Genomic DNA, 27,439 nt, shown 5'->3' with positions numbered 1-27,439 from the left:
ACAATAAGAGTACTTCCAGTCATAGCACATTCAAAAAGAACACACGCTTTGGGTAAGTGTTCCTTCTGCCCACAATGACGATAACATGTTGGGGCTTTATATTATTTAGTGCATGGCCATAAGTGTTTTCTTTATGCGGTTTTCATTCATGTCAAACTAGCGTGTTTATTGTCTTCTTATGCTTTCACAAATGTATCAAACTTTCTTACCTTAGCTTAGCTCAGTGGTCCCCAACCACCGGGCCTGATTGGTACCGGGCCGCGCAAGAAATAAAAAAATGTTTGTTTTTTGTTTGTTTTTTATTAAATCAACATAAAAAACACAATATATACATATAGTGTATGTGTATGTCAATATAGATCAATACAGTCTGCAGGGATACAGTCTGTAAGCACACATGATTGTATTTCTTTATGAAAAAAAAAATAATAATAAATAAATAAATATTTGAATGAAAGAGTTTTTTAAAAAGTTAGTTATGGCTGAAAGTGGTCACACTTCACTTACTTTTCCAACTTCGTTCATGAAAGTGTTTTCAACTTTCCGCCTCAGCCACAAAATGTGGTTTACTGTCAACTCCATTGTGGCTTAAAGTTTTTGTGTTGAGGATTTATATTGTTGTGTTGTGGCATTTGCATTTGTTGTGACCTTTGTCGGCCAACATACATTTCAACAGACAGCACAAAAAGACCAAAAACTTGGTGTACGGCACTACTAATACTCAGGCAACAAGTGGCTGTCAAATGAAACTGAAAACCTGAGCAAGAAGTAAGACTAAGACTGTCTGTGATTCTTAAATTGTCTTCATTGTGATACTTACGCTCCACAGTGAGCTTGGCCTGCGTTTTGTCATCAAGGGTTTCACATGAGTAGAATCCGCGGTCAGAGCAAGTGACACTCTTGAAGATTAAAGCCTGCTTAGCCCCATCGACTCGGACCTCCGCATTCCCTGAAGTCTTCAACACAACGCTGTTCTTCATCCACTTGACTTCATCTGACGGCTTACTTAGCTCCACCTCCATCTTTGCTTCACTCTCCTCCTCCACTGTCAAGTTCTCAAGCTTTTTCTTAAACATCACCGGCTCACCTGAGAGGGAAAAAAATAATTAGGAATACTTAGGGGAATTAGAAACTCGTATTTTTCATACTTTGGATTTGAAGAGTAGCTTTGCAGCTTTTCCCTTCAGCATCAACGCTGATCTCTCCGGCGTCCTTCTCGGTGACGGAGATGATGGTGACTGAGTGGCAGTTGCCGGCATGCTCAATCTTATACTTGGTTCCGGAAGTGATGGGAACGTTGTTGTGGAGCCATTTAACGTGCACATCGGCTGGGGTGACAGCACACTTGAAAACGGCGTCTGTTCCCTCTATTGCGGCAACATTGTTGGGCTTGGAAGTCAGCCTGACTGATCTGGGAGCTAAAAAAAATGTCAGGCATCAACATAGTATTCATGATAACAGCCACCTTGCGTAATAGAAATAAACAAATCTAATTTACCCCATTAATGATAATATCCACCTTGCATAGAAGAAATAAACTGTCAAAGTGTCCCTGAACAAGACTCCGAACCCCTAACTGCTTCTGATGGGTCTTGGTTAGCACCTTGCACGGCAGCTTCAGTGTGTAAATGGGTGAATGTGATGTATAATATAAAGTATTTGGGGTATCATTCCAGGTATAGTAAAGCGCTATATAAATACAGACCAAGCTAAACGACTGGAGATTTCAACAAAGCAAAGCAAAATAGTTGTCATTGGCTTCCTGAATTAGTTACCTTTCAAGGAGACTTTGGCTGAGGTCTTGTCATTTTTACATTCACAGCTGTATTCGCCTCCGTCTTCCCGAGTCATGCCGGTCACCGTGAGAATTCGCTTAGCACCGTCTGTCTTTATGCACATCCTGCCTCCGGGTTTAATCTCAGAACCACCATGGTGCCACACGACATCTCCCGAGGCTTGGTTCAATTCACACATCAGACTCAGCGTGCCCCCTAAATCCAATGTTGAGGCTTTCAATGGAACAACAAACTTCAACACTGCCTCTGCAAAAAAAAAAGAAAAATACAAAAGTGGAATAACGGAAGGAGACATTTGTAGTAGAAGTCATATAACTCTGAGAAAAGATGGCTAACCTTTAACCTGGACTTTAAAATCCAATTTGTCATCTGCTGTGTGACAGGAGTACACACCACTGTCTTTAGATTCGGTGGATTTGACAACGAGAGTGCGCGAGAGACGGTCTTTTTTCATTTGGTACTTGCTGCTCTCTTTAAGCTCCACGCCGTCTTTAAACCACTTCACGCTGCTCTCAGCCGTCAGCTCGCTGGTCAAAACAATGTTCTCACTCGCTTGAATAATAAATGATGTGTCCTTGACAGCCTTCTTCTCAAACTTGGCAGGTTCAGCTAGAGAAAGGACCATATTTGGAGTTTACAGGTGAAAAAAGAAGCATATTGACCCAAATAAAAGACGGTATTTTCCCCTGAAAAAAAGTATGGAAAATCAGGTCGTCCTATGTTCGAGGTTTGGAGATTTATACACCCTAGCGAATGCCAACAATTTCTCCCCAAAGGAAATAGCTTTTCTTCCTGTCAATCACAAAAATGGGGGGAAAGTGTCTCACAGCATGTTTTAAACAAGTAGTGTGATTTTGACAGAGACTGTAGTGTCCTTTCTTGTGTTTCTTTATCTCAAGATCGGTTTCTTGTTTTTTTTGGTTTTCTACAAAAGTGAATGTGGAAAGGGTAGGCAATATAAGCTTTTAGCTTCAGCCAAACCTTTTTGGTCAGGAAATGTAAACCCATACTTGTATTTATTTATATTCTATGCACTTGAACTGTACTGATGACCAAATAAAAAAACATTGAATTGAATTGAACAACAGAGGAGTTACGATGCAAATTTTAAGAAAATTGGTAATCAGTGAAGAAAAAAAATGCTTTGCAGCTAAGATATAATCTGTTTTTATTGCAATCTAAAACCAGTAGGTTTTTTTCACTGACAGTGAAAATATGATTAGAAAAATATAATATACATAGATATTTTTAAATCTTGAATTATAGGGGTCGTTCTATATTTGGGTCAATAGGTGTGTTCCCTCGCTACGTCGCGGTTCCTTTACTGCAGCTTTTAAAATACCATTGGGTATTGATTTTATAACATTTTCATGTAAAAACTAGGTTTTAGAATGTATGAAGTGTTTAAAGAGCATAGGAAGTGTTCATAAGTGTGTGGGAAAACTATGTGGAGGGCTTATAAAGACCATTAAAATCATAAAATAGATAGGGATAAAAAAATAAAAAAAAATCCCCTACAGGGGACGAGCCAGGGCATCTGCAGAGCAAATTTAAGGAATGGCCATTGTAAGCGATAAACGTCAAATAATTGTGTGTTTTCCTAAAGCTAAAATAGTGAGATGGATATCTGTTACCTGCCACTTGTATCTTGAATGTCAGCTTCTCAGTTCCAACCACACAGGTGTATTCTCCAGCATCCTCCTTTACCAAACTGTCGATCACAAGGTGTCGACTCTTGCCCTCCGACTCCATGCGTAAAGTCTTGCTCGAAGACAGCAGCTTGCCATCCTTGTACCATTTTACCTCAGTCTCGGACTCCTCCACCTCACAGGTCAAGGTAGCTTTCTGAGAGACAAGAGCTTTCACCTCCTTCTGGATGGACTCCTTGTTGGAGAAGGCCGACTTGGGCTGAACGGCTGTAGTATTAATGGAGAAAGTTAACCACGTTGTTGAGATCTTCAGCATTCTTACTCTTTTTTTATTGTGTGTGTTAAAAACCACTATACCTGCCACTTGTATCCTGAACGTCAGCTTCTCACTTCCAGCCTCGCAGATGTACTCCCCAGCATCCTTCTTCTCCACGCTGTCAAACACCAGCTGGCGACTCTGGCCCTTGGACTCTGCACGTATACTCTTACTGGAGGCCAGCACTTTGCCATCCTTGTACCATTTCACTTCTGTGTTGATGTCGGACACTTCACAGGTAAGGAGCGCTTTCTGGGACAGGGAGGCTATCACCTCTCTCTGAAGTGAGTCAGTATTAGAGAAGGCTGCTTTGCTAGTTGGAAGATCTGCGAATATAATATTGAAGAGTTACATCAAACTGGGTGCCTTATTTGTTGAATGGATGTCCTTTGCATGGCTAAAACCAGTCAAATATGGCAAATCCTAAAATAGCAGTTAGTGTAAATAGGTATGGGCATAATAATCCATTGGTCAATTATTTGATTGCTAAGAATTCGCCATAATGTGGAACTGATTGACTGTTGATGTACTGTGTATAGAAAGAACTGCGAGTGCACTACTTGTCTGCACCAGCAGTGGCATTATTGATTCACACTTAGCTTGTTTGCAGACAAATTAAAAACTTGGGGTGAAAATTGTTTTTGCGTTAATTGCAATCAATTAATTACAGTCATATCTAGCGCATTATGTTTGTTAATTAAATTAATCTATTTTTTAATCTTTATATTATGCCTGCGACTCCACACATTTCCTTTTTTTGTGCTTGACTTGTTGGGGGTGTGAAACAATGGTCAGTCACACCCTGAAGTGCTCATTATTTGGCGGTCATTGTGTTTGCGCACGTTTAGCAGTAGCTGATTGGCTCCCACGTAGTTGGGCGGGCAAAGTGAGGATCGGTGAGTATCAGAGTGTCTGGCGCTCAGCTTCTCGTTTCTTCGCCGTAGCGAGACTCTACTGAGTGGTTTGTCCAATAAATGTCAAATGTAATTTTCAAAAATGCCGCGACCGCACCATTGACAAAAAAAAGAGCGATATTAATTCTTTATAAGAAGGACTTTGCTTGTTCAATCACATAGTTTTGCTGCAGCCACGGCTAATGTTAGCAGCGAATATGTTAGCAATATATCAAGACATAGCATTAACTCTTCACCAAACTAAACTGGAGGAGAACACCCTTCGTATGAACACTCTCTACCAGCATATCTATGACTCACAGCCTACGAAAAGTACAGTACTTGACCTCCCCAAAGAAAATATAAGAGGTATACGTAAGGTCAGAGTCGCTGCTTTGTCCTCTGTAGCCTACAAAAAGTAATGACTTGATATTTCATCATCACTTTATTGTGTGATGATCAACAATGATATTTTTGATGTTCTACTGTAACTTACAACACTGTGATTGATGGTTCTATCTTACTTATTTTTATTTTATCTGAAGCAGACGAAAAGCAAAAGCACTCTAATGTTTTACGAATCCACTGGAAAAATGTGAGTCTCACAAAAGTTTTTTAACTGAACTTACGGACCATCAGTTGAATAGTCCAAATGGAACCCTGAGGAACATTACGAGTATAACTAAAGAAGTTGAACAAATAACTACTGATTGCATCTGAAGTAAACAAGCTACAACAACACTTTAATTACAAAATCGAGTCATGAAAAAAATTGTAACTGCCAAAAAGAAGGGGAATTAAGGAGGAGCCTTGAGTAACGCCTCATTTAAGAAAATCAAACGTTATGACCAATAGGTGTTCTGTTTGCTAGCAAGGTTAAAATGTCAATGCAAGGATTTGCCAACATGTTTACAGTGGTCAAAGTTTCTCCATCCAACAGGGGCCCTTGCAAGTTTTGAACTGAACGCGGGGGCCGGTGTGATGTCATTCCTGGGCTGGATTTGGCCACCAGGCCGCCAGTTGAATAGCCCTGCCTTAAAACATAGCATTCATTTTTAAATACTTTCCTTCTGAAAATCTGTTTTGTGAATAAGCACATGATAGGTCATGATTGCCAGCTGTATAACTTCCAGTTATTACATTTTTACAAATGTAACTTTTAATTGTAAGAATTATAGATATGTATTTGTTAGATCTGTTTTTTGAACCAATGATGGTTAAATATGTTAGCTGTTCAGTTGGTTGGGTGTAATCTTATATTTTGCACATGATATAGCCATGATTGACAGCAGGATAAGTGCCAGTTATTACATTTTTACAAATTGAACTTCTAATTGTGAGAATTACAGACATGTATTTGTTAAACCTGTTTTCTTGAACTACTAATGGTAAAATATGTTAGCTTTTGGTATTCATATATTTTTGGGCTTAATTAGGAGCCAGCTGGAAACTGTACCTTTAATGTAACTTGTTGGGCATGATTGATTAAAAAAAAACATGAGTATTATCACAAAGTACAGTACATATACAGTACAGGCCAAAATTTTGGACACACCTTCTCCTCATTCAATGCGTTTTCTTTATTTTCATGACTATTTACATTGTAGATTGTCACTGAAGGCATCGAAACTATGAATGAACACGTGGAGTTATGTACTTAACAAAAAAAGGTGAAATAACTGTTGCCATTGTGTTGTTTTGATAATAGAGAGATTGTTGATCCTCTTGGGGTCACGATTCAATTCAAAATCGATATTTTTTCAATTCAAAACGATTCCCGATTCAAAAACGGAAAAAAAAAAAAAAATAATAAAAAAATTAAATAAAAATAGATTTTTTTCCCGATTCAAAACGATTTTCTATTCATTCAATACATAGATTTCAGCAGGATCTACCCAGTCTGCTGACATGCAAGCAGAGTAGTAGATTTTTGTAAAAAGCTTTTATAATTGTAAAGGACAATGTTTTATCAACTGATTGCAATAATGTAAATTTGTTTTAACTATTAAATGAACCAAAAATATGACTTATTTTATCTTTGTGAAAATATTGGACACAGTGTGTTGTCAAGCTTATGAGATGGGGACGGCGTGGCGAAGTTGGTAGAGGGGCCGTGCCAGCAATCGGAGGGTTGCTGGTTACAGGGGTTCAATCCCCACCTTCTACCATCTTAGTCATGGACGTGTCTTGAGCAAGATACTTCACCCTTGCTCCTGATGGCTGCTGGTTAGCGCCTTGCATGGCAGCTCCCGTCATCAGTGTGTGAATGTGTGTGTGAATGGGTGAATGTGGAAATACTGTCAAAGCGCTTTGAGTACCTTGAAGGTAGAAAACCGCTATATAAGTATAACCCATTTATTTATTTAGATGTGACACTATTGTTAATTTATTTGTATTTTTATAAATGTCTAATGATAATGTCAATGACGGATTTTTAATCACTGCTATGTTGAAATTGTAACTAATATTGATACTGTTGTTGATAATATTAATTTTTGTTTCACTACTTTTGGATTGTTCTGTGTCGTGTTTGTGTCTCCTCTCAATTGCTCTGTTTATTGCAGTTCTGAATGTTGCTGGGTCGGGTTTGGTTTTGGAATTGGATCGCATTGTTTTGGTATTGCTGTGTATTGTTTTGTTGGATTGATTAATTAAAAAAAATAAAAAATAAAAATGTATAAATGAAAAAATAAAAAATATTTTTTTTAAATGAGAATCGATTCTGAATCGCACAACGTGAGAATCGCGATTCGAATTCGAATCGATTTTTTCCCACCCCTAATATATGTATATATATATATATATATATATATATATATATATATATATATATATATATATATATATATATATATATATATATATATATATATATATACACATACATATATATATATATATACATACAGTACAGGCCAAAAGTTTGGACACACCTTCTCATTCAATGCGTTTTCTTTATTTTCATGACTATTTACATTGTAGATTGTCACTGACGGCATCAAAACTATGAATGAACACGTGAAGTTATGTACTTAACAAAAAACGGTGAAATAACTGAAAACATGTTTTATATTCTATTTTCTTCAAAATAGCCACCCTTTGCTCTGATTACAGCTTTGCACACTCTTGGCATTCTCTTGATGAACTTCAAGCCCACCTGTGAAGTGAAAACCATTTCAGGTGACTACCTCTTGAAGCTCATCGAAGGAGAATGCCAAGAGTGTGCAAAGCAGTAATCAGAGCAAAGGGTAGCTATTTTGAAGAAACAAGAATATAAAACATGTTTTCAGTTATTTCACCTTTTTTGGTCAAGTACATAACTCCACATGTGTTCATTCATAGTTTTGATGCATTCAGTGACAATCTACAATGTAAATAGTCATGAAAATAAAGAAAACGCATTGAATGAGAAGGTGTGTCCAAACTTTTGGCCTGTACTGTATGTAATGGCGAAAACATTCCCTCCTACTTTGCCCCTTGTCCTACCTGTCACATGGAGTTTAAAGATCAGCTTCTCAGCTCCAGTCTCACAGATGTATTCCCCAGCGTCCTTTTTCTCCACACTGTCAATCACCAGCTGACATGTCTTGCCTTTCACCTCTGTACGCAGTGTCTTGCCCATGACAAGCAGCTTCTCGTCTTTGTACCATTTCACCTCTGTCTTGGAATCAGACAATTTGCAGCTCAGCGTGGCTTTCTCTCCTTTGTTGAAGAAGGCTGACGGAGGCTCTGATGACATTTAGAGGAAAGAAAATCAGGAGTGATTCACCCAGTTTAATTACCTTAATACATCTTACCAGTCACATGGATTTTAAAAGCTAGCTTCTCTGACCCAGCCTCACATATGTACTCCCCGGCATCTTTCTGCTCAACACTCTCAATCACTAGCTGGCGACTCTTGCCCTTCGACTCTGCGTGTATTTTCTTGCCAGAGGAGAGCAGCTTGCCATCTTTGTACCATTTCACCTCCTTGTTTGAGTCAGATACTTCACAGCTTAAAGTGGCTCTCTGGGAGAGAGAGGCACTCACTTCTCTATGGACCGATTCCTTGTTGAAGAAGGGCGACTGATCATCTGGAATAAGTTACAGGTCAAAAGTGTAGTAGCTCAACCTTTAGAAAACATTTCATACCTACCATGCACCATTAATTTAAAGACCAGCTTCTCTCCTCCAGCTTCGCAGGTGTACTCTCCAGCATCACTCCTCTCCACTTTTTCAATCACCAACAGACGAGTACTGCCATTGACTTCAGAGTAGATCGTCCGGCTGGATGTGAGCAACTTGCTGTCTTTGTACCATTTCACTTCTGTCTGGCTGTCCGACATTGTGCAACTAAGGGTGGCTTTTTGGGAGAGAACAGCCTTCACTTCCTTTTGCACTGACTCCTTTTTGGAGAAAGCAGGCTGGGCTTGAGTTTCTAACAAGGAAAGAATGTTTCCTGTCACTTGCCATGTTTGGTTGGGGCTAGAGTGTTCCTATGGACGTGTGAAGGCAGTCGTCCGAACACTGATGGACCAAACAAGCGGGCCAAGAGACAGGTTGGGTGAGGAGTGCAATAGGTGTGGTTCGGTTCACCTGAGCTCAAATGTAAACGCTAGGGATGTGCCGATGGATCAGGTCAATTTTCGTGAAAAAGTATGTGATGATCGCCATTGCCGATTAATGGCTTTTAATGCCGATCCCAAATGTCGAACCCCTCTGGCTGAACACTGTATTTATTTTTAGTCCCGCGGCTGACAAGGGGCGATCAGCTAATTATGTGTCACCATACACAGTATGGAGACGCTCCCCTACATGAATAATAATCACATCCATTACGGAAAATAAACTACATTTCTTATTATCTTAAGCATCATTATCAAGTATTATTATTACTGGAGGACGAGGCGAAACATGTTACATACCAAGAGCAAGCCAGAAGCCAACTGATAAGCTAGTTTTACACAACACCAATAAATAAGTGCTTAGTAAACTTTAAGAAGTGTAAATAGAGTACGAAGCAAGCAGCTATTAACAGGAAATTATCAAGTCGATTAATACACGTTTAGAGAGAAGAAAATATAAAAACAACTGATGGGCTATCAGCATTGTTGTTAAATAGGTTTAGCTTCTTCCATTTGAATTTGTTAACATTTCTGAGTGTTTCTGAACAATGAGGGCCAAACGAGGGTTGTGCGCTTCACTTCCGGTTCACTCCCTATTGTAGACATTGTGTATGGATTTTCACATCTACTCCGTTCTCCTAAGAGCGCACAGTCTGTAGGTTCTATGTGCACAATTAACTATCGTCGCTGCTCAGACAGCAATGTGTTTATACTGTACAAGTTTAGATTGAGGTATGACATTTCTAATGGGGAAAGATTATTATGTGTTTTTAATTAATGTTAGCTAAGCTATCCAGCAATTAGCGTGCTAGCTGCTTGTCCACGAAATGAGCAGGATCACTGTGAGTTTTTCAAAGGGCCGCAATCACTCACGGTTTTACGATAATTAATTATTTTAACCCTAATACAACCTTTTGGGAATTTTACCGAGGTTAATCATTGTACCACTAATCGAAACATCTATACAGACCACTATTCAAATGCCAGCAAAAAGCCTGCAGAAATGACAAAAGCGAGAGTAAGAGAAAGTGCTGGGAAGAGACATATCTCTGCTCTGCTTTCTCGCTCCCTTAAAAGTATATTTTTAAAACTTTTTGTGAAATCTATGCCGATGAATTTAGCAGAAAATAGAAATAACCAACATATTCAGCCCTGTAGACTAAATGTGGATTAGAATATTTGAGTTATGTCTCACATTATGGCAGGAAAGATGCCCAATCGAGTCCTTAGTTTATGTTTATCTTCTTTACTTAAGTCCCATGATAAAAATACCAATGTCAACACTCAGACAACCACAGCAAAATACGCACCAAGTATATATACTTTTTTATTTTTGGTACAGACCAGACTGGGTTACCGAACTACAAGTAAGTCTGCATATGAAGTGGGTAAAAAAATTAAAAAAAATAAAAAAAGACTTACCTTTAATCTTCACCTGGAATGTGAATTTGTCGGCGCCTGTCTCACAAGTGTATTGACCTTGGTCGCTTTTTTTGGCATTCTTGATGATGAGTTTCCTTAGGATTCCTTTGGAGATTATGCTAGTTCTTTGGTCCTCAGTGATCTCCACTAGGTCTTTTTTCCACACCACTGTCGTGCTGGCAGGACAGACTTCACAGCTCAGCTCAAGATCTCCTTTCAAAGAGGATACCAGGCCCATGGGACCTCTCGGCTTGTTCAGAAACTTTGGGGGTTCATCTAGAAAGAATGGATATGTACAGTATTTGTATTAGGCAAAGCATTTTATGATGCTGCTCTGAGTGTGGTGTACCTTTAAGAGCGAGCTGCATGGACATTCTGTCATCACCGCAAACACACTCATAAATGCCCACATCTTCTTCTGTAACGTTGTGGACCATGAGGATCCTCCTGCGGTCCATGATCACGCTTTCATACTTCTTGCCCAATTTTACCTCTCGGCCATTTCTCATCCAAACAACCTTTGTGTAGCATTACAAAAAAAACAATTACATTTCTGATATCTAAAATACAATTTAAAAATATAATAATTATGTTCAAATGTACCAAACAGAAATTAAAAAAATACATTTAATATATACTGTATATTATATATATATATATATATATATATATATATATATATATATATATATATATATATATATATATATATATATATATATATATATATATATATATATATATATTATTTTTTTTTAAAGAAATTACAGTAATTGAGCAACTCTCTCACACAACATAGCTGCACAGTTTAGGTTACAGCAGTGCTTCTCAAATAGTGTGGCTGTGTGTGGCCCTGCTTTATCAGTATCATGCATTATCATGCTTCAAACCCTGCTTCGAAAAGCTTTGCACTAAAAAATGTGCTCAATGTAGCCATTAATCCTGACTTCTTCATTTTGATGAAAAAAAATCAGTTCAAAATGTTTTATTCATTTTTGTTTTGTACATTAAAATGTTTTATATATTGTGTTCCTGAGTTAATGTTGCTGATCAAATGTAATTTATTATTGTGTGAATGCTCCAAAGCATTCACACATATGGTTTTCTACACCAAAATGAATCCATCTATTAAACTTCTTCTTCTCCAGATTTTGGCGCTCTACCTTCCACATTTTTCACCCGATTCAAACCGCTCCAACTTCAAACTGTTCAGCCTATTCGGGAATCGCCGGCTTTTGCTTGACAAATTCCAAAAATTCCCAGATTTTGCAGAATTCCAGGTTTCCCGGGACATTTTTCCCATTCTAATGGAATTGGCCATTTTTCAAACTTCCACCATTTCCACATTTTTCAACAGATTCAAACCATTCCACCTTCAACACCTTCCACCATCCTGGAAATTTTAACTACTTTTTTTCCAAGTTCAAAAAAATTCTAGGAATTTTCCAGAATTCCTAGTTTTCCAAAGCCCTATTTCCACCCTTTTTTCTGGCAACTACTCCTTCCACATTTTTCAACCAATTTCAACAGTTCCATCGTCAAAACATTCCTCTTAATCAGGACAAAAAACAAAGTGTTTTTTTTAACTGGAAAAATTTCCGGTTTTCCCGAAATTCCAGGAATTCCATAATACCGTTTCTCAATTCAACGTGTTACTATTTCAACATTTCTCGACCAATTTGAAAAAGTCCAACACCAAACATTTAAACTCATTCAGACCATTCAAGTTTTTTGCCATTTTCAAAAAAAATCCCACTTTTTCCCAAATTCCTACATTTTTTGGAAATTCTCATTGAAATCAATGGGACATTCTTTAAAGTTCCACAACTCCCACATTTTTCATCTGATTCAAACTGTTCCAACTTCAAAATATTCAGCCTATTTGGGAATTGTGTGCTCTACTTCAACAATTCTAAAAAAATTCCAGGATTTCAGTTCAACTTCAGCATTGGAGCCTTCACACACAATTCCTTTAGGAATTTCCTCATCTAGTTATTTATTGAGTTTAATAATTTGTATTTTTCAGTATCAAATGGCTCAAATCAGTCAAAATATTTTTATAGTTAAAATAAAAATTAAAAAAATATATACTGTATATTTCAGGAAATTTGAAGCACATTAAATATTTTCTGTTAAAGAATTGAAAAATTATATTAAAGTTATTCTTTGTTGTAAATGGATGCTAATTTATTTTGTCTTATTTTGTTGTATTTAATGTTAATAAGGATGCAATATAGAGGCTTTTTTAGACAAATGATACAGCAGAGAGTGTGTGTGTGAGGGGGCGCCAAATGTTTTCGTCTTCCTGGGGGGGCGTAACAGAAAATATTTAAGAAGCACTTGGTTACACAAATGTTAATTACTATCACAAACCTGTGCATCGTAATCCGACACTTCAGTCGTCATCTGAGCGGTGGCTTGGGCGCTGCAGGTCACCACCTCTAGCTGATTTGACTTATTAACAAACATGACAGTGGGGGCTACAACACACATATAAAAGAAGAAGGTGTTGTTACTTTAAAATTTCACATTCATATTATGTTAACTTTTTCAATTTGTGTATACCCTTTACGGCTAAGATACATCTGCTCTGCGAGCCTCCGCCCACAAACTTCATTTCTGCACCGTTCATGTCCTGAGTCACGTTCCGTATGAGCAGAGTGTGCAAGTTCTTGGAGCGTGTGATGAGGTAGTCGCCTCCACTGCGCAAGAGACGCCCGCTGAGAGACCAGAAGCCCGAGCAAACGGCCGACAGCTCCACTGAGATAGAGAACTCCTCGCCAGACACTGCAGTGCTACTCACGAGGCCTTTTATGATTTCTGCAGTGGGCTCTAAAGCACAACACAACAGCTTAGTGGTTTTCAACACCAGTACCATGTCATGATATGAGAGCTATCACTCATACCAAGGTAGAAGCTTCCAGGCACTTCAAGGTAGGGACTCTGGCCAAAGTCGTTGGTCGCAGAGATGCGGAATTGGTAAGTGGCTTCCTCTATGAAGTTAGAGATCATGATCTCTGTGGACAAAATCGTTTCTCCAGCGTTGCATCTCTGCCATGTCTGAGTTCCGACTTTTCTCCTCTCTACGACGTAGCCCTTGATTGGTACAGGGCGGTCACTGTCAGGAGGAGACCATTGAAGGGTGATGGATGAGTCAGTCTTGTTCTGCACCACGGCATCAACTGGGGGCTCGGGAGGATGCTTCCTTGCCGCTGGGGGAATTAGAGAAGATACTTCCATGTAATATGTACCTACATTTATAAACAATCAACATAAATAATTATTGTTGGTTTTTTTATTAAGTCAGAGCATTTTCATGAGCAGAAGGGAAACCTAGAGACCTGACTGCACTTTGATGTGGATACAAAGAAAATTAGAGACGGTGACTACCCAATAGCTGTGAATGTGTAAAAAAAATCATTAGACCGAGGACTAAATAGAGGTAAATGTGAAGTGAAATCAATAAATAAGGAAAAAAATAGCTGTGAATGCTTAGAGGAATCTAAAAACAGGTCCTACATATATGTGGATGTCAAGAAAGATAAAGAAACAGGGACTAAATAGCTGCAAATGCAAAGTAAAATCCAGAAACCGGTCTTAAATAACCGTGACTGTGATGAGAACTCCAAAACCAGGTCTTAAATAGCTATAAAGTTGAAGAGAAATCAAGAAACAGGTCCGAAATAGCTGTAAATTTGAAGAGAAATCAATAAACAAGGACTAAATAGCTATTTTGTGATGAGAAATGAAGATACAAGGATTAAATAGCTTTGATGATGAAGAAAAATTTAGACACAGAAATCAATAAGCAGGAATTAAATAGCTTTGAACGCAAAGAAAACATCAAGAAACACGGACTAAATAGATTTGAACATGAATATAAATCAAGTAACGGGCTTAATCGCTTAAACATGAATATCTTTGAACAGGAACTAAACAACAAAAAAGGTGAATACAAATCAAGAAATGGACTAAATAGCTCAGAACTTAAAAAGATATCAAGAAAAAAGGACTAAATAGCTTTGAACTCGAAGAGAAATCAAGAAATGGGCTGAGTAGCTTTGAACACGAAGCGAAATCAAAACACAGGCCCGAAAACTAAATAGCTTTGAACACAAATACAAATTAAGAAAAAGGGAATTAAATAGCTTTAAACACAAAGAGAAATTAAGAACAAAGACTCGGTAGCTTTGAAAGCGAAGAGAAATCAAGAAACAGAGCCTCATTATCTTTGAACACCAAGAGAAATCAAGACACATGAAGTTATTAGCTTTGAGCACAAAGAGAAATTGAGAAACAGGGACTCATAGTCATAAGCTTTGAAAACAAAGATCAAGAAACAGGGACTCATTAGCGTTAAACATGAAAAGTGATCATGAAACTGGGACTCAATAGCTTTAAACAAGAAGCGAATTCATGAACCGAGGATTAAATAGTTTCGAACACAAAGAGAAATCAAGAAACAGGGACTCTATGGCTTTGAAAACAAAGAGAAATTAAAAAACACGGACTAAATAGCGTTGAACTCAAAGAGACATCAAGAAACAGGGACACATCAGCTTTGAACATGAAATGATATGTAATGGAAAACATTTTTGTGCCTTTGTATAAACTGCATTATTACGGTGAAAAGCACATTCTGACCAGAGAATGACCTTGTCCGCATGACTCACTGTGAGAGTACCCTTCTTATTGTTAATTTTGAAAGTCATTCCAGTTAACAGTGCACCATTTTCTAAAATGTCGGTACTTCTGCTGTTGTTGTGCCATATACTCTCTCCCCCTTCCAAACTGTGCTTGCTACCCCCTTTCCATCCAGTATTCAATGTAAAAAGAGCAAAGCACTCATTCTTCAGCGCACATTCCTTCCATACTTGCTACGAATGTGACCTGTGCCTTTTGAACTTCTCAAGCTTTTCAAATAAATCTAATAGAGACAATTTTGTTTGACTACTTGATTAGAACATTTCCAATACAAATTCATGAAACCAGGACTAAATAGCTTCAAACAAAAGGGAGATGATGAAACCGGGACTAAATATTTTTGAACACAAAGAGAAATCATAAAACTGAAATTAATTAGCTTCGAACACAAAAATAAATCATTAATATTGTAGCTCCTAACATTAGGACAAATCATGAAACCGGTAGTAAAGGATAAATCATGAAACAGGGACTAGCAAAACCCAATTACCAGTGACAGAGAATCGGGTGGACGTCTTGCAGTCTCCAGCCACAAATGCCACTTCTCCGGAGTCTTCCGCCTGACACTCTCTAATAGTGAGGGTGTACTGTCTGAGCAGGCAAGCGATGGAAATACGTGAATCCTCCTTAAGTTTGACGCCATTGCGGGTCCAGTAGACATCAGGGCAGGAACGCTCCAGCTCCACACAGAAGATTACAGTGTCACTAACGGGAACCACTGTCCTCCGAGGAAGCTTCTTGGTAATGTTGCCTGAGACATTGGATATGACATTTAATAGTGTAGGGAATATACTGACAGTTAAGGGAAAAAACCTCAAATCCTACCCAGAACGGTGAGCTCGGCCACAGTGCGGCTGCCCTCCTTCATCTCACAGATGTACACGCCGTCGTCGTTGGTGGTCACGTTGTGTATGGTTAGACGACGCAGGGTGCCTTGTTCATCCATGCGATACTTGCCGTTTTGCTCCAGACGTGTCTCCTCCATGAACCAGTTGGTCATGTTGCTAATGACCGGCACCTCGCACATCAGCGTAGCCGACGTTTTCTCTTGGACCTCCACATCTTGAAGCTTCCTCCTGAACGGCACATTTGGCTCTAATATAATAAAGGGAGATCAAATGTTAAAGGTATAATATGGCATACATGTCTTCTTTTTATTTAACTGATCCAAGAAGTACAGTCCACATAATGATCATCTGCAGAACACAGGTAGTCAGCCTTTGCAATATGCATGTATTCTTGTTCTTGTACTTACTCTTTGTTATGATTATTTCTTATTTAATCTTGAATTTGTTTTACTGTATTTACACAACAGCACTGAAACAGCATGGCTCAAGATGACAAAAGATATTTGCCTGAACAGAGACATAAGCAAAGTCTCAATCTTAGTTTTGCTGGACCTGAACGCTACCTTTGACACAGTTGACCATGCTACCTTATTAGGTTAGAAAATTGGATGGGAATCTCTGGTACTCCTCTTGCTTAGTGGCCTTGTGGTTAATAGAGTGTCTGCCCTAAAGCCGGTAGATCGTGAGTTCAAACCCCGGCCGAGTCATACCAAGTACTATAAAAATGGGACCCATTACCTCCCTGCTTGGCACTCCGCATCAAGGGTTGGAATTGGGAGTTAAATCATCAAAATGATTACCGAGCGTGGCCACCGCTGCTGCTCACTGCTCCCCTCACCTCCCAGGGGGTGGAACAAGGGGATGGGTAAAAACTATCAGTGGTACTTTAACTTTAACTTTTAACATAACTGGTTCAAGTCCTATCTCGATCACAGGACATACGTTGTTGGAATTGATGACTCTGCCTCAGACCAAATGGCTATGAATTGTGAGGTTTCTAAGGGGTCAATTCTGGATCCCTTATTGTTTAATTTGTACATTCTGCCATTTGGAGAGCTCATGCGCAGCTATGTGTCCTAATGCAACTATACAGATGAGCCTGAGGTGTAACTGATGGCAGGTAAACGTTGGCCTGTAGATTTTTGTCACTGCATCGAACTGATCAGTGCGTGGACGCAAACAATTTTCTTCAGCTAAACTCAAACAAAACTGAAATCATTGTCTTTGGCCCACAGAAGCAAAAAACGTGTTATCAGTCACCTTTGGAGCCTTTCTCTAAAAATCAATAATCAGATTAAAAATTTTGGTCAAGTAATGGACTCAGGCTAGCTTTGACAGCCTTATTAAGTCAATAATTATAGCAGCTTTGTACCACCTAGAAATATTGTCAAAATCAAAGCAGTAATGTCTAAAAATAAGCCGTTGTCTCGAGCAGACTAGACTACAGTAATATGTTTTAATTACTTACTGTATTAACAAAACCCAAAACCAGTGAAGTTGGCACGTTGTGTAAATCGTGAATAAAAACAGAATACAATGATTTGCAAATCCTTTTGAACTTATATTCAATTGAATAGACTGCAAAGACAAGATATTTAATGTTCGAACTAAGAAACTTAATTTATTTTTGCAAATAATCACTAACTTAGAATTTAATGGCAGCAACACATTGCAAAATAGTTGGCACGGGCATTTTTACCACTGTGTTACATGGCTTTTCCTTTTAACAACACTCCGTAAACGTTTGGGAACTGAGAAGAACAATTTTTGAAGCTTTTCAGGTGGAATTCTTTCCCATTCTTGCTTGATGTACAGCTTAAGTTGTTCAACAGTACGGGGTTTTCGTTGTGGCATTTTAGGCTTCATATTAGGGATGTCCCGATCCAGGTTTTTGCACTTACGATTCGATACCGATGTTGTTCCGATCCGATACAGATGTTGTTTTTGCACTTCCGATCCGATACCGATACTGGCCTTATCCGAGCATGTATTAAAGTTTAAAGTTATTCAGCCTACTTAGTTGTCAGATTCATGTTGAAAAGGGTTTTAGCACTCTTGATAACAACTAGCCAGCTGAATTAGGTGAGTTTGAATAATACACAATGGAGATGTTGACGTGCGGAGTTTCAAACACTCTTCATTTTCTAGCAGGGGACTTTTCAAATGATGCTACGTATTAGCAGTAATGCTACTTTTTATAGCAACGCTTTTGCCCCACACTTGACAAATTACGGTTGTCTGTTCGACATATTCCCACTTGAAGCCAAACCACCGCCAGACGATGGACCCCCTGCTGTTTTTCTTGGGAATTAATTAATTATTTCTTCATTATTACCGCTCACACGGCTACGCTAGCATCACAGCTAACGTTAGCCTTGCTGCTACCTCTCTGCTGGGAGAGTGCGTATACGTATGTGACGTATGACGTGACAGTATGTGACCTATGTAAGAAGGTGCGCTTGCTGTCTGTGAGAAGCAGACACAAGAAGGAGTGGGAAGAGCCTGTCGTGTAATGCCAGCAGCTAAAAGCAACTGCGTGAGAACGTATACTCGAATATCACGGTATAGTCATTTTCTATATCGCACAGAGACAGCTGACATTTTTACCGGTAACTTTTAATTCACATGGCCGTCTTAACGGTTAGGACACAGACCTGTGGATGTGTTGAAAGTGTGCTGGAAAATGCGGAACGGAAAATAGGGAGCAGCAGAAAAGTGGAATGTATTATTTAAATCTGTGCGTTGGAAACACGGACCGGAATTTTTTTTTAAACTGGATCTGGATCGGCATTTTCCCATGCCTTGCCGATACGCATTTTTTAGCAAATATCGGCGGCCGATCCGATCCAAATATCGGATCGGGACATCCCTACTTCATATCGCACCACACATTTTCAATGGGAGACAGGTCTTGACTACATGCAGGCCAGTCTAGTACCCGCACTCTTTTACTATGAAGCCACGCTGTTGTAACACGTGGCTTGGCATAGTCTTGCTGAAATAATATGACAACGTTGCTTGGATGGCAACATATGTAGCTCCAAAACCTGTATGTCCCTTTGAGCATTAATGGTGGCTTCACAGATGTGTAAGTTATCCATGCCTTGGGCACTAATACACCCCCATACCATCACAGATGCTGGCTTTTGAACTTTGCGCCAAGAACAATCCTGATGGTTCTTTTCCTCTTTTTTCCGGAGGACACAACGTCCACAGTTTCCAAAAACTATTTGAAATGTGGACTCGTCAAAACACAGAACACTTTTGCGCTTTGCATCAATCCATCTTAGATGAGCTCGAGCTCAGCGAAGCCGGCGGCGTTTCTGGGTGTTGTTGATTAATGGCTTTGCTTTGCATAGTAGAGTTTTAATTAGCATTTACTGATGTAGCGACAAACTGTAGTTACTGACAGTGGTTTTCTGAAGTGTTCCTGAGCCCATGTGGTGATATCCTTTACACACTGATGTCGCTTTTTGATGCAGTACCGCCTGAGGGATCGAAGTTCCATAATAACATTGCTTATGTGCAGTGATTTCTCCAGATTCTCTGAACCGTTTAATGCTATTACGGACCGTAGATGGTGAAATCCCTAAATTCCTTGCAATAGCTCGTTGAGATATGTTGTTCGTAAACTGTTCAAAAATGTGCTCACGCATTTGTTCACAAAGTGGTGACCCTCGCCCCAGCCTTGTTTGTGAATGACTGAGCATTTCATGGAAGCTGCTTTTATACCCAATCATGGCTCCCACCTGTTCCCAATTAGCCTGTTCACCTGTGGGATGTTCCAAATAAGTGTTTGATGAGCATTCCTCAACTTTCCCAGTCTTTTTTGGCACTTGTGCCAGCTTTTTTTTTAAATATTGCAAGCATCAAATTCCAATTAGCTAATATTTGCAAAAAGTAACAAAGTTTTCCAGTTTGAACGTTAAGTATCTTGTCTTTGCAGTCTATTCAATTGAATATAGGTTGAAAAAGATTTGCAAATCATTGTATTCTGTTTTTATTTACGATTTACACAACGTGCTAACTTCACTCGTTTTGGGTTTTGTAGATTGCATTTTTTATTCAGTTATTTTTGTGTGCAAATACATCGTGCCTAAAAAAAAAGAAGACAAATTTACCGAAATACATAGGTTGTGAACAGACATGGATACAATTTGATATTTGGCTTTGATAAAGATTTGCCAATGGCTTTAGTTCATGTTGTACCGGTACATGATTTTGTTTTACATACAAACAGAAGCAGTTTCTTGTACCATCAGCAGTGCCATGTGCTCTAGTGGCATAGCTCTCCTGTCAAAACAAATAAAAATTTGCTGTTCAACACAGTACTTGTTCATGCTGCAGCCAATGCCATAGCCTCATTCCCTCAAGGGACGCTACACTTAACCGTAATGCCAACGTGACGGCGACTATGATCTTCTTGTCGCCAACAGAAAATAGATGCAACCCTACACCTTCTCTCAGAAGACCAGCCATGTTGTGAAAAGCCGTGCACGCCTTTAAGCGTTTAAATGAGGGCTTAAGCGTAGTGATCCATGCACACACTACACAGACATCATGTACAGTAGCTCCTCTGTATCAAACACTTCCATTATTATGTTATTAAGAAAGGTTGTATAAAGGTGACAGCTTGACCCTGGAACTGACACCATTTATGTCAAAGTTAGGTTAAAAAAATTACTTGCAAACATAAATAATAGGTAAAAATGACCAAATGTCACTAACATTGCCTGTACAGTTAAATGTTTTATGATGGCCACAGCTTGTCCTTGGAACAGACACATTTCCGGTGTGAAATTGTGTAGATATCTTCTTTTTACACGTGTGACAGTTAAAAATGAGATGTTTATGCATCCGTGTCGTTGCATGAACTAAATTATTTTTACACTTGTATGACACATCAAAATGAAAAACATAACTAAGAAACGTTGCTTATACAATTATAAAGGTTTTATGATTGACCATGCATCGGATTAACTCGAATTCCATTATTTCCTAGAGTAAAATTGTACTGTAAATAATAATATACATGGTTGTTCCCTGATAGTGTTCAAAGTACTGACAATTAAAGGTATGTAAAAAATGCACTCACCCTTAACTGTTACCAGCACAGCACTGTAGGTCTGTCCCGCCATATTAGTGGCATTGCAGGTGTAGAAGCCGTTGTCGCTCTGCTTGCAGTATAGGATTTTAAGGATGAAGTTCTCAGCGTAGTCTTCATATATGACGTGGCGGCGGCCCTCGCTGATGTTAGTCCCATCCTTCCTCCAAATGATGTGTGGCTTAGGGTGACCTGTTACAAAGCAGCTCAGTTTGGCGTGCTTGCCCTCAGTGACGGTGCACGTGCGGGTGAACACGCCCTTGGGCAGCTTTGCCAGGACCGACGACCTCACCTCGTGTTCCAAACCGTCAGTGATTTTGCCGGAGGAGAAGGAAGATGTGGTGCCCTCCGTGCGAAAAACAGAGATGTCCTTCTTCATTTCTTCTTTGCGCTTCTGGAGGTGAGAGAGGAGGGAGGTGTGGTTGTCGGAGGAGAGCAGGTGGACGTCCTGAGCGTCTACCACGAGGGCAGCGGAGGCGTGAGCCCGACCCAAGGTGTTCTGGGCCCTACATGTATAGGTGCCGCTGTCCAGGTTGCGTACGCTCTGGATCTTCAAGGTGCTGCTGTCGCTGTCGGACACAATCTTGACGCGGTTGGATTCGCCCAGGTAGCGTCCGTCCTTCTCCCAGTCAAAGTTGGCTTCAGGGTGGGCTACAACTCTGCAGTGGAAAACGGCATCACCGCCTAAACCTACACGTGCTGAGGAGGCCTTGGTCATGAACACGGGCGCCCTGGGAGCCAACTCTGTGGGAAGGGCCACTTTCAGGGTCACAGCAGCATAGGCCTCCCCGATGTTGTTTTTGGCCCTGCACAGGTACTGGCCGCTGTCTTCCAACGCCAAGTCATATATGGTGAGACGGTACACTTCACCATCCTCTACGGTCTTGAAGCGACCCCCGGATGTCAGCTTCAGCTTCTCCTTCTCCCAGGTGATGAGCGGCGTGGGGCTGCCTACGATGGTGCAGCTCAGGGTGGTGTCCTTGCCCATGCACACAGAAAAGGCCTTGGGACGGGTGAGGAACCTCGGGGCCCCTCCGAACAAATTCGGATCCATGGTTGGCACCTTTGGTCAAAGAAAATAATGTAGTTCAAACACAAACCGGGAAAAGTTACAATAGTCATTGTAAAAAACCTGAAGCCCCATTACAATCTTTTTTCACTTTTTATTGATGTGAAACAATTTTTATACTTTTTTAATTAAACGTGAATTGAATTTGATGCCTGTTGTGTACTAAAACACATTGATGGGGAATAAGTTGTTAATAATCAATTAATAATATTAATACCTTTTTATAAAGTACTTATTGTGTGCAGAATAGCAAATTGAATGTAATTAAAACAAAGTTAAATGTGTTCCTGGCACATCTTATATATATATATATATATATATATATATATATATATATATATATATATATATATATATATATATATATATATATATATATATATATATATATATATATATATATATATATATATATATATATATATATATATATATGCAGCTGAGATAGGCTCAGAACGGGACAAGAGGTAGAAAATGGATATATATATATATATATATATATATATATATATATATATATATATATATATATATATATATATATATATATAAGATGTGCCAGGAACACATTTAACTTTGTTTTAATTACATTCAATAGAAAATGGATATATATATATATATATATATATATATATATATATCCATTTTCTACCTCTTGTCCCGTTGTGAGCCTATCTCAGCTGCATATATATATATATATATATATATATATATATATATATATATATATATATATATATATATATATATATATATATATATATATATATATATAACGGGACAAGAGGTAGAAAATGGATATATATATATATATATATATATATATCCATTTTCTACCTCTTGTCCCGTTCTGAGCCTATCTCAGCTGCATATATATATATATATATATATATATATATATATATATATATATATATATATATATATATATATATATATGCAGCTGAGATAGGCTCAGAACGGGACAAGAGGTAGAAAATGGATATATATATATATATATATATATATATATATATATATATATATATATATATATACATACACACACATATACACATACACACAGGAGTAAAGGATCAACAATCTCTCTATTATCAAAACAACACAACACCAAGCTGAACTGTCAAGGCGTGCGCGCCTATTTTGTGCTCTCACAAACTTTAACATCCACGTTGCTACAATAAAAAAAAAAAGTAAAACCGACTTTACCTTGCTGTCAGCCAATGTTTATGGCATGCAATCGACAAGAAGCGATGAAGACATTTAAGGCAGAGATACCCAACGGAGAAAGGAGGCGAGACAGAGAGAGGAGGGGCAGTGTGTTACTGCTCAAGTCTAAGTCCACAGCGATTCCCTCCTTACTTCCAGGCTGGTTTGTTGGATTTTTGAACCCATATTTAGTAAGCAAAATAGACGAAGCAGCTTGGCAAATGGCGAGAAAAGAAACACACGCTGGAACACTAAGACGTGTTAATCGAGTAATGGACTACGTAAACGTGATGTAGAGGATTCCATCTCTCCAAAATGGCTGCGCCTTGCATGTACTGTCCTGCACAGGAAATTATGTCCCGAAAATGGCTGCGCCCTAAGGCTTCCAGCTGCACACAAATTGAACGAATGAAACATTCATACACCAAGACACGTTTCGCACACAAAGGCATATTTGGCTCGGTCTAAAAGTTCATAAAACGGAAGTTAGTAAAAAGAGGGGTTTGTAAATCAAGGTACATAACGAAGATGCAAGCACAGATTTGTGATTTTGCATGTGCCTAAAGATGAACTCCTTGTTCATCATAGACAAAAATTGTTCTATGCTGAACCTTATTAAAACGTACTTGAGTGTCACGGCGTGGACTCGTACCCGCATTCCTCATTTGCGGAAATTAATTGACCACAGTCAACCCGTGAGGCAATTATCAGTGAGAAATGAGGGATTACTGTATACTTGAATTAATTTCTGCCAAGTAGTAATCGTTGATCATAAGTCAAATAAGAGAAATATAAGAAAAAATAGGAGGAATTTAACCTGAGAGGAAAATCTAATTTAAAACATGTGTATGCTTGTACAACACTTAAAACCTTTAGCATATCTGTTTGTGGAAATAAATTATGGAATGGATTAACCAAATGAATCAAACAAAGCACCTTTTTTTATTGTTTCATTGAGACAAAGATTATTGATGTATTTAATATTTGTTTACTTACTATGGTATATTAATTTGTTCACTGTTCTGTTACAGAGAACAAGGAAATAGGAAAAAATTGCTATGATATGAGAAGGGGTAGGATTAAAAAAGATCAGTTTCTTCCCACTCCTTTTCCGACGTGCTGTAATGAAACAACTAGAAACATGTGATGCATTACATTGTATCGTATGCATGTTCGAAATAAACTGAAACTGAACTTAACTGAAATATTTTCATAGAGCATAAAAACCTGGATTTTTCAACATTATGAGAGCCCTCGAGACATGAAATAATGCCCTTTAGTCACCTTTACACTCTTCAAACATAGTAATGCTATATTCCAATATGCCTGACGCGGAGCCAATCAGTGAACGCAATACTGAACAGTGTGCCCCTGATTGGTTTGGTCTCATCTAGTGGCAAATACTACTGTAGGATTTGTATCTTTAGTTCATTTAGCCATTTTTTGCTTGAAAATGCTTAATTCGGGCCAAAAATGTTGCAGAATATGCTTAAAAAAACAATTTTTTTTGGAGACCCTCTAATGCTTTTAAATGACAAAGTGTGTTTAAACTTTTGACTGGTGCCGTAGATTGTGCAGGTGTGAACAGCAAGTGTTTGAGAAATTGATTGGTGTTATGAAAATAAACATAAATCCAGAGTGCAGGCTGACATATTAATGAGCACTTACCGTATTTTCCGGACTTTTAGGCGCACTTAAAATCCTATTTTTTTCTCAAAACTCGACGTGCGCCTAATAACCAAATGTACGTAATAATTCTGGTTTTGCTCACCGACCTCGAATCAATTTTATTTGCTACATGATGTAATGATAAGTGTGACCAGTAGATGGCAGTCAAACATAAGAGATACATGGTAAGGGGTATGATGGCAATATCACCCAAGTAGACAACACCAACATTTTATATGTTCCATTGAAAATATAGAAGATTATATACGGCGCTCAAAAATCAAAATGTTTTAGTACGACTTTGGTAAGCTATGAAGCCGCACCGCTTGGTGGATTGTCAGCACATTAACCATACGAGTATTATTATGGTGTGTGTGTAAGGTAAGACATATTATCTGGCGTTTTGTTTTGCAATATTATGCAAAAGCAACTTTTCTTACCTTCTTTTGTACCTGCTGATCTGTATTTGGGATCTGCATAAATCCTGAAAAATTGTGCGGGTCCCTCTTTGTAGTCCGTGCCGACGACGTAGTCGATAGGCTTCTTCTTATTCTCTATCTTCTTGTTATGGGACATTCATCCTCCGATGTTGCCATTTCTAATATAAAGCAAAGTTCTTACTTATATCTGTCAGTAAACTCGCCATGAAAGCGCTAAAATATACCGGTGTAGTGAGTTTACATTATTCACCCAAGGAACGTTAGATATTACAGAGTTCCGGTTGGATGGTTTTTCACGAGACACATTTCCGGCTTTGTTGTTGTTTCCGAATGAGGAGACGCTGCTCCGTTATTGATTTAAGTAAAGTCTGAATGTCATTAAAACAGTTAGCTCCATCTTTTGACACTTCTTCCACTCCCGTCCTTGCAGGCTACACCGCTACAACAAAGATGACGGGGAGAAGACACTGTCGAAGGTGAGCCACGTAAATAAGACCGCCCACAAAACAGCGCATCCGGAAGCGACGGTCAGAAAGCGGCTTGAAGATGATCTGTAAAACATAATCTATGCAACATTTTGACCAAAGATCCACCATCACATGTTATGTAGACCACAAGGAAGTGTTTTAAATTTAGAAAAATAAATATGACTCCTTTAATGCGCCTTATAATCCGGTGCGCCTTTTATATGAAAAATAAACCATTCATCGGCAGTGCGATTTATAATCCGGTGCGCCCTATGGTCTCGAAATTACGGTACTTACTGTAGTCAGTAGTGTGAGTCACTCATCATCTTCATCGATACACAACCTGTGTTGCCACATTGGACCACAAAACAGGAAGTGGCTTTAATACGCACAAACTAATAAGCTCCACGGCACCACAAGGTCAAAACCTAGCCGCCGTGTGCGCCATGTCATCCCCCGCTATGGGTGACATTTAGCAGCTTTGTCGCCTCTGTCCCGTCCACCAAAAATAACCTCAGCTGTCCCGAGCCGTCTCTGTCCATTTCCATTTGTAGAAGCTAACGCCACCTCAGCTGTCCGATAAGGCTCCGCACCAACTTATAATAACTTCCTATCCAACAAACTTCACACAAAAACGCCTTAAAATGTGAAATGTAGCTGTTAATGGGACAAAGTTGTTATTTTAAAAGGAAATAGTGACAACTTGACAGATGTATGTTAGCTAAGCTAGCTGAAACATAATGCTAGCTAATTACATTTCTGAATTGTAAATAAAATATTGCAATTCTAAAGTCACATAATTTCAAATAAAAGCATAAATACAACATTTTAACCTCCTTTTTTTAACGAACATGACGTAATCACCTTGAGTCTTCTCCAGTGTGTCACTCAAGAAGTTCCCAGCTCCAAAAAGTGAATGAATTCCAGTCTGTGTTGTTAAATTTCCTTCAAATGCTTCTTGTGGAGTGAGGGCGGTGTGTAGCATCCCCCAGTGCCCGGTGGTGCGCGCTTGACTACACCTAATTCTTGATTCTTGTCCTCCAACTTGTAGCAGTGATGCCAGATAGCCGGCGTGCCTATTTAGGCGCAGCCTCCTTTCCAAAATAGACTCTTGTCATTTAGTGAACAGATAGCAACACATAGTCACTCTGTTGCACACTTGCTGCAAACCCAACACCTCCGTTTAAGACTGTGGAGACATTAAAACAAACCCCAGAGGAATCCACAATAAAGGAATTAATGTAATGGAT

At 38.8% G+C, this 27,439-nt stretch overlaps 1 protein-coding gene across 1 annotated transcript in view; it reads right to left on the bottom strand.

The window, feature by feature from the left end:
- The window catches only part of LOC133631195 (obscurin-like), a 109,951-nt gene extending 82,823 nt beyond the window's left edge, over positions 1 to 27,128 (bottom strand). The window contains 18 exon segments of the mRNA XM_062023354.1: positions 821 to 1,087; positions 1,149 to 1,418; positions 1,776 to 2,042; positions 2,133 to 2,405; positions 3,431 to 3,712; positions 3,803 to 4,087; positions 8,141 to 8,383; positions 8,452 to 8,727; positions 8,790 to 9,071; positions 10,681 to 10,956; positions 11,030 to 11,198; positions 13,054 to 13,160; positions 13,246 to 13,512; positions 13,587 to 13,892; positions 15,875 to 16,135; positions 16,210 to 16,479; positions 21,328 to 22,399; positions 27,054 to 27,128. Coding sequence (XP_061879338.1) covers positions 821 to 1,087; positions 1,149 to 1,418; positions 1,776 to 2,042; positions 2,133 to 2,405; positions 3,431 to 3,712; positions 3,803 to 4,087; positions 8,141 to 8,383; positions 8,452 to 8,727; positions 8,790 to 9,071; positions 10,681 to 10,956; positions 11,030 to 11,198; positions 13,054 to 13,160; positions 13,246 to 13,512; positions 13,587 to 13,892; positions 15,875 to 16,135; positions 16,210 to 16,479; positions 21,328 to 22,390 — 5,164 coding nt within the window. The 5' untranslated portion in view covers positions 22,391 to 22,399; positions 27,054 to 27,128.
- Between the last annotated feature and the right edge of the window lie 311 nt (positions 27,129 to 27,439).

This window comes from Entelurus aequoreus, linkage group LG16 (assembly GCF_033978785.1).
Source record: "Entelurus aequoreus isolate RoL-2023_Sb linkage group LG16, RoL_Eaeq_v1.1, whole genome shotgun sequence".
NCBI classification, from domain to species: Eukaryota; Metazoa; Chordata; class Actinopteri; order Syngnathiformes; family Syngnathidae; genus Entelurus; species Entelurus aequoreus.
The sequence above is the reverse complement of the archived record's forward strand: the minus strand, read 5'-3'. Positions and strand labels throughout refer to the sequence as shown.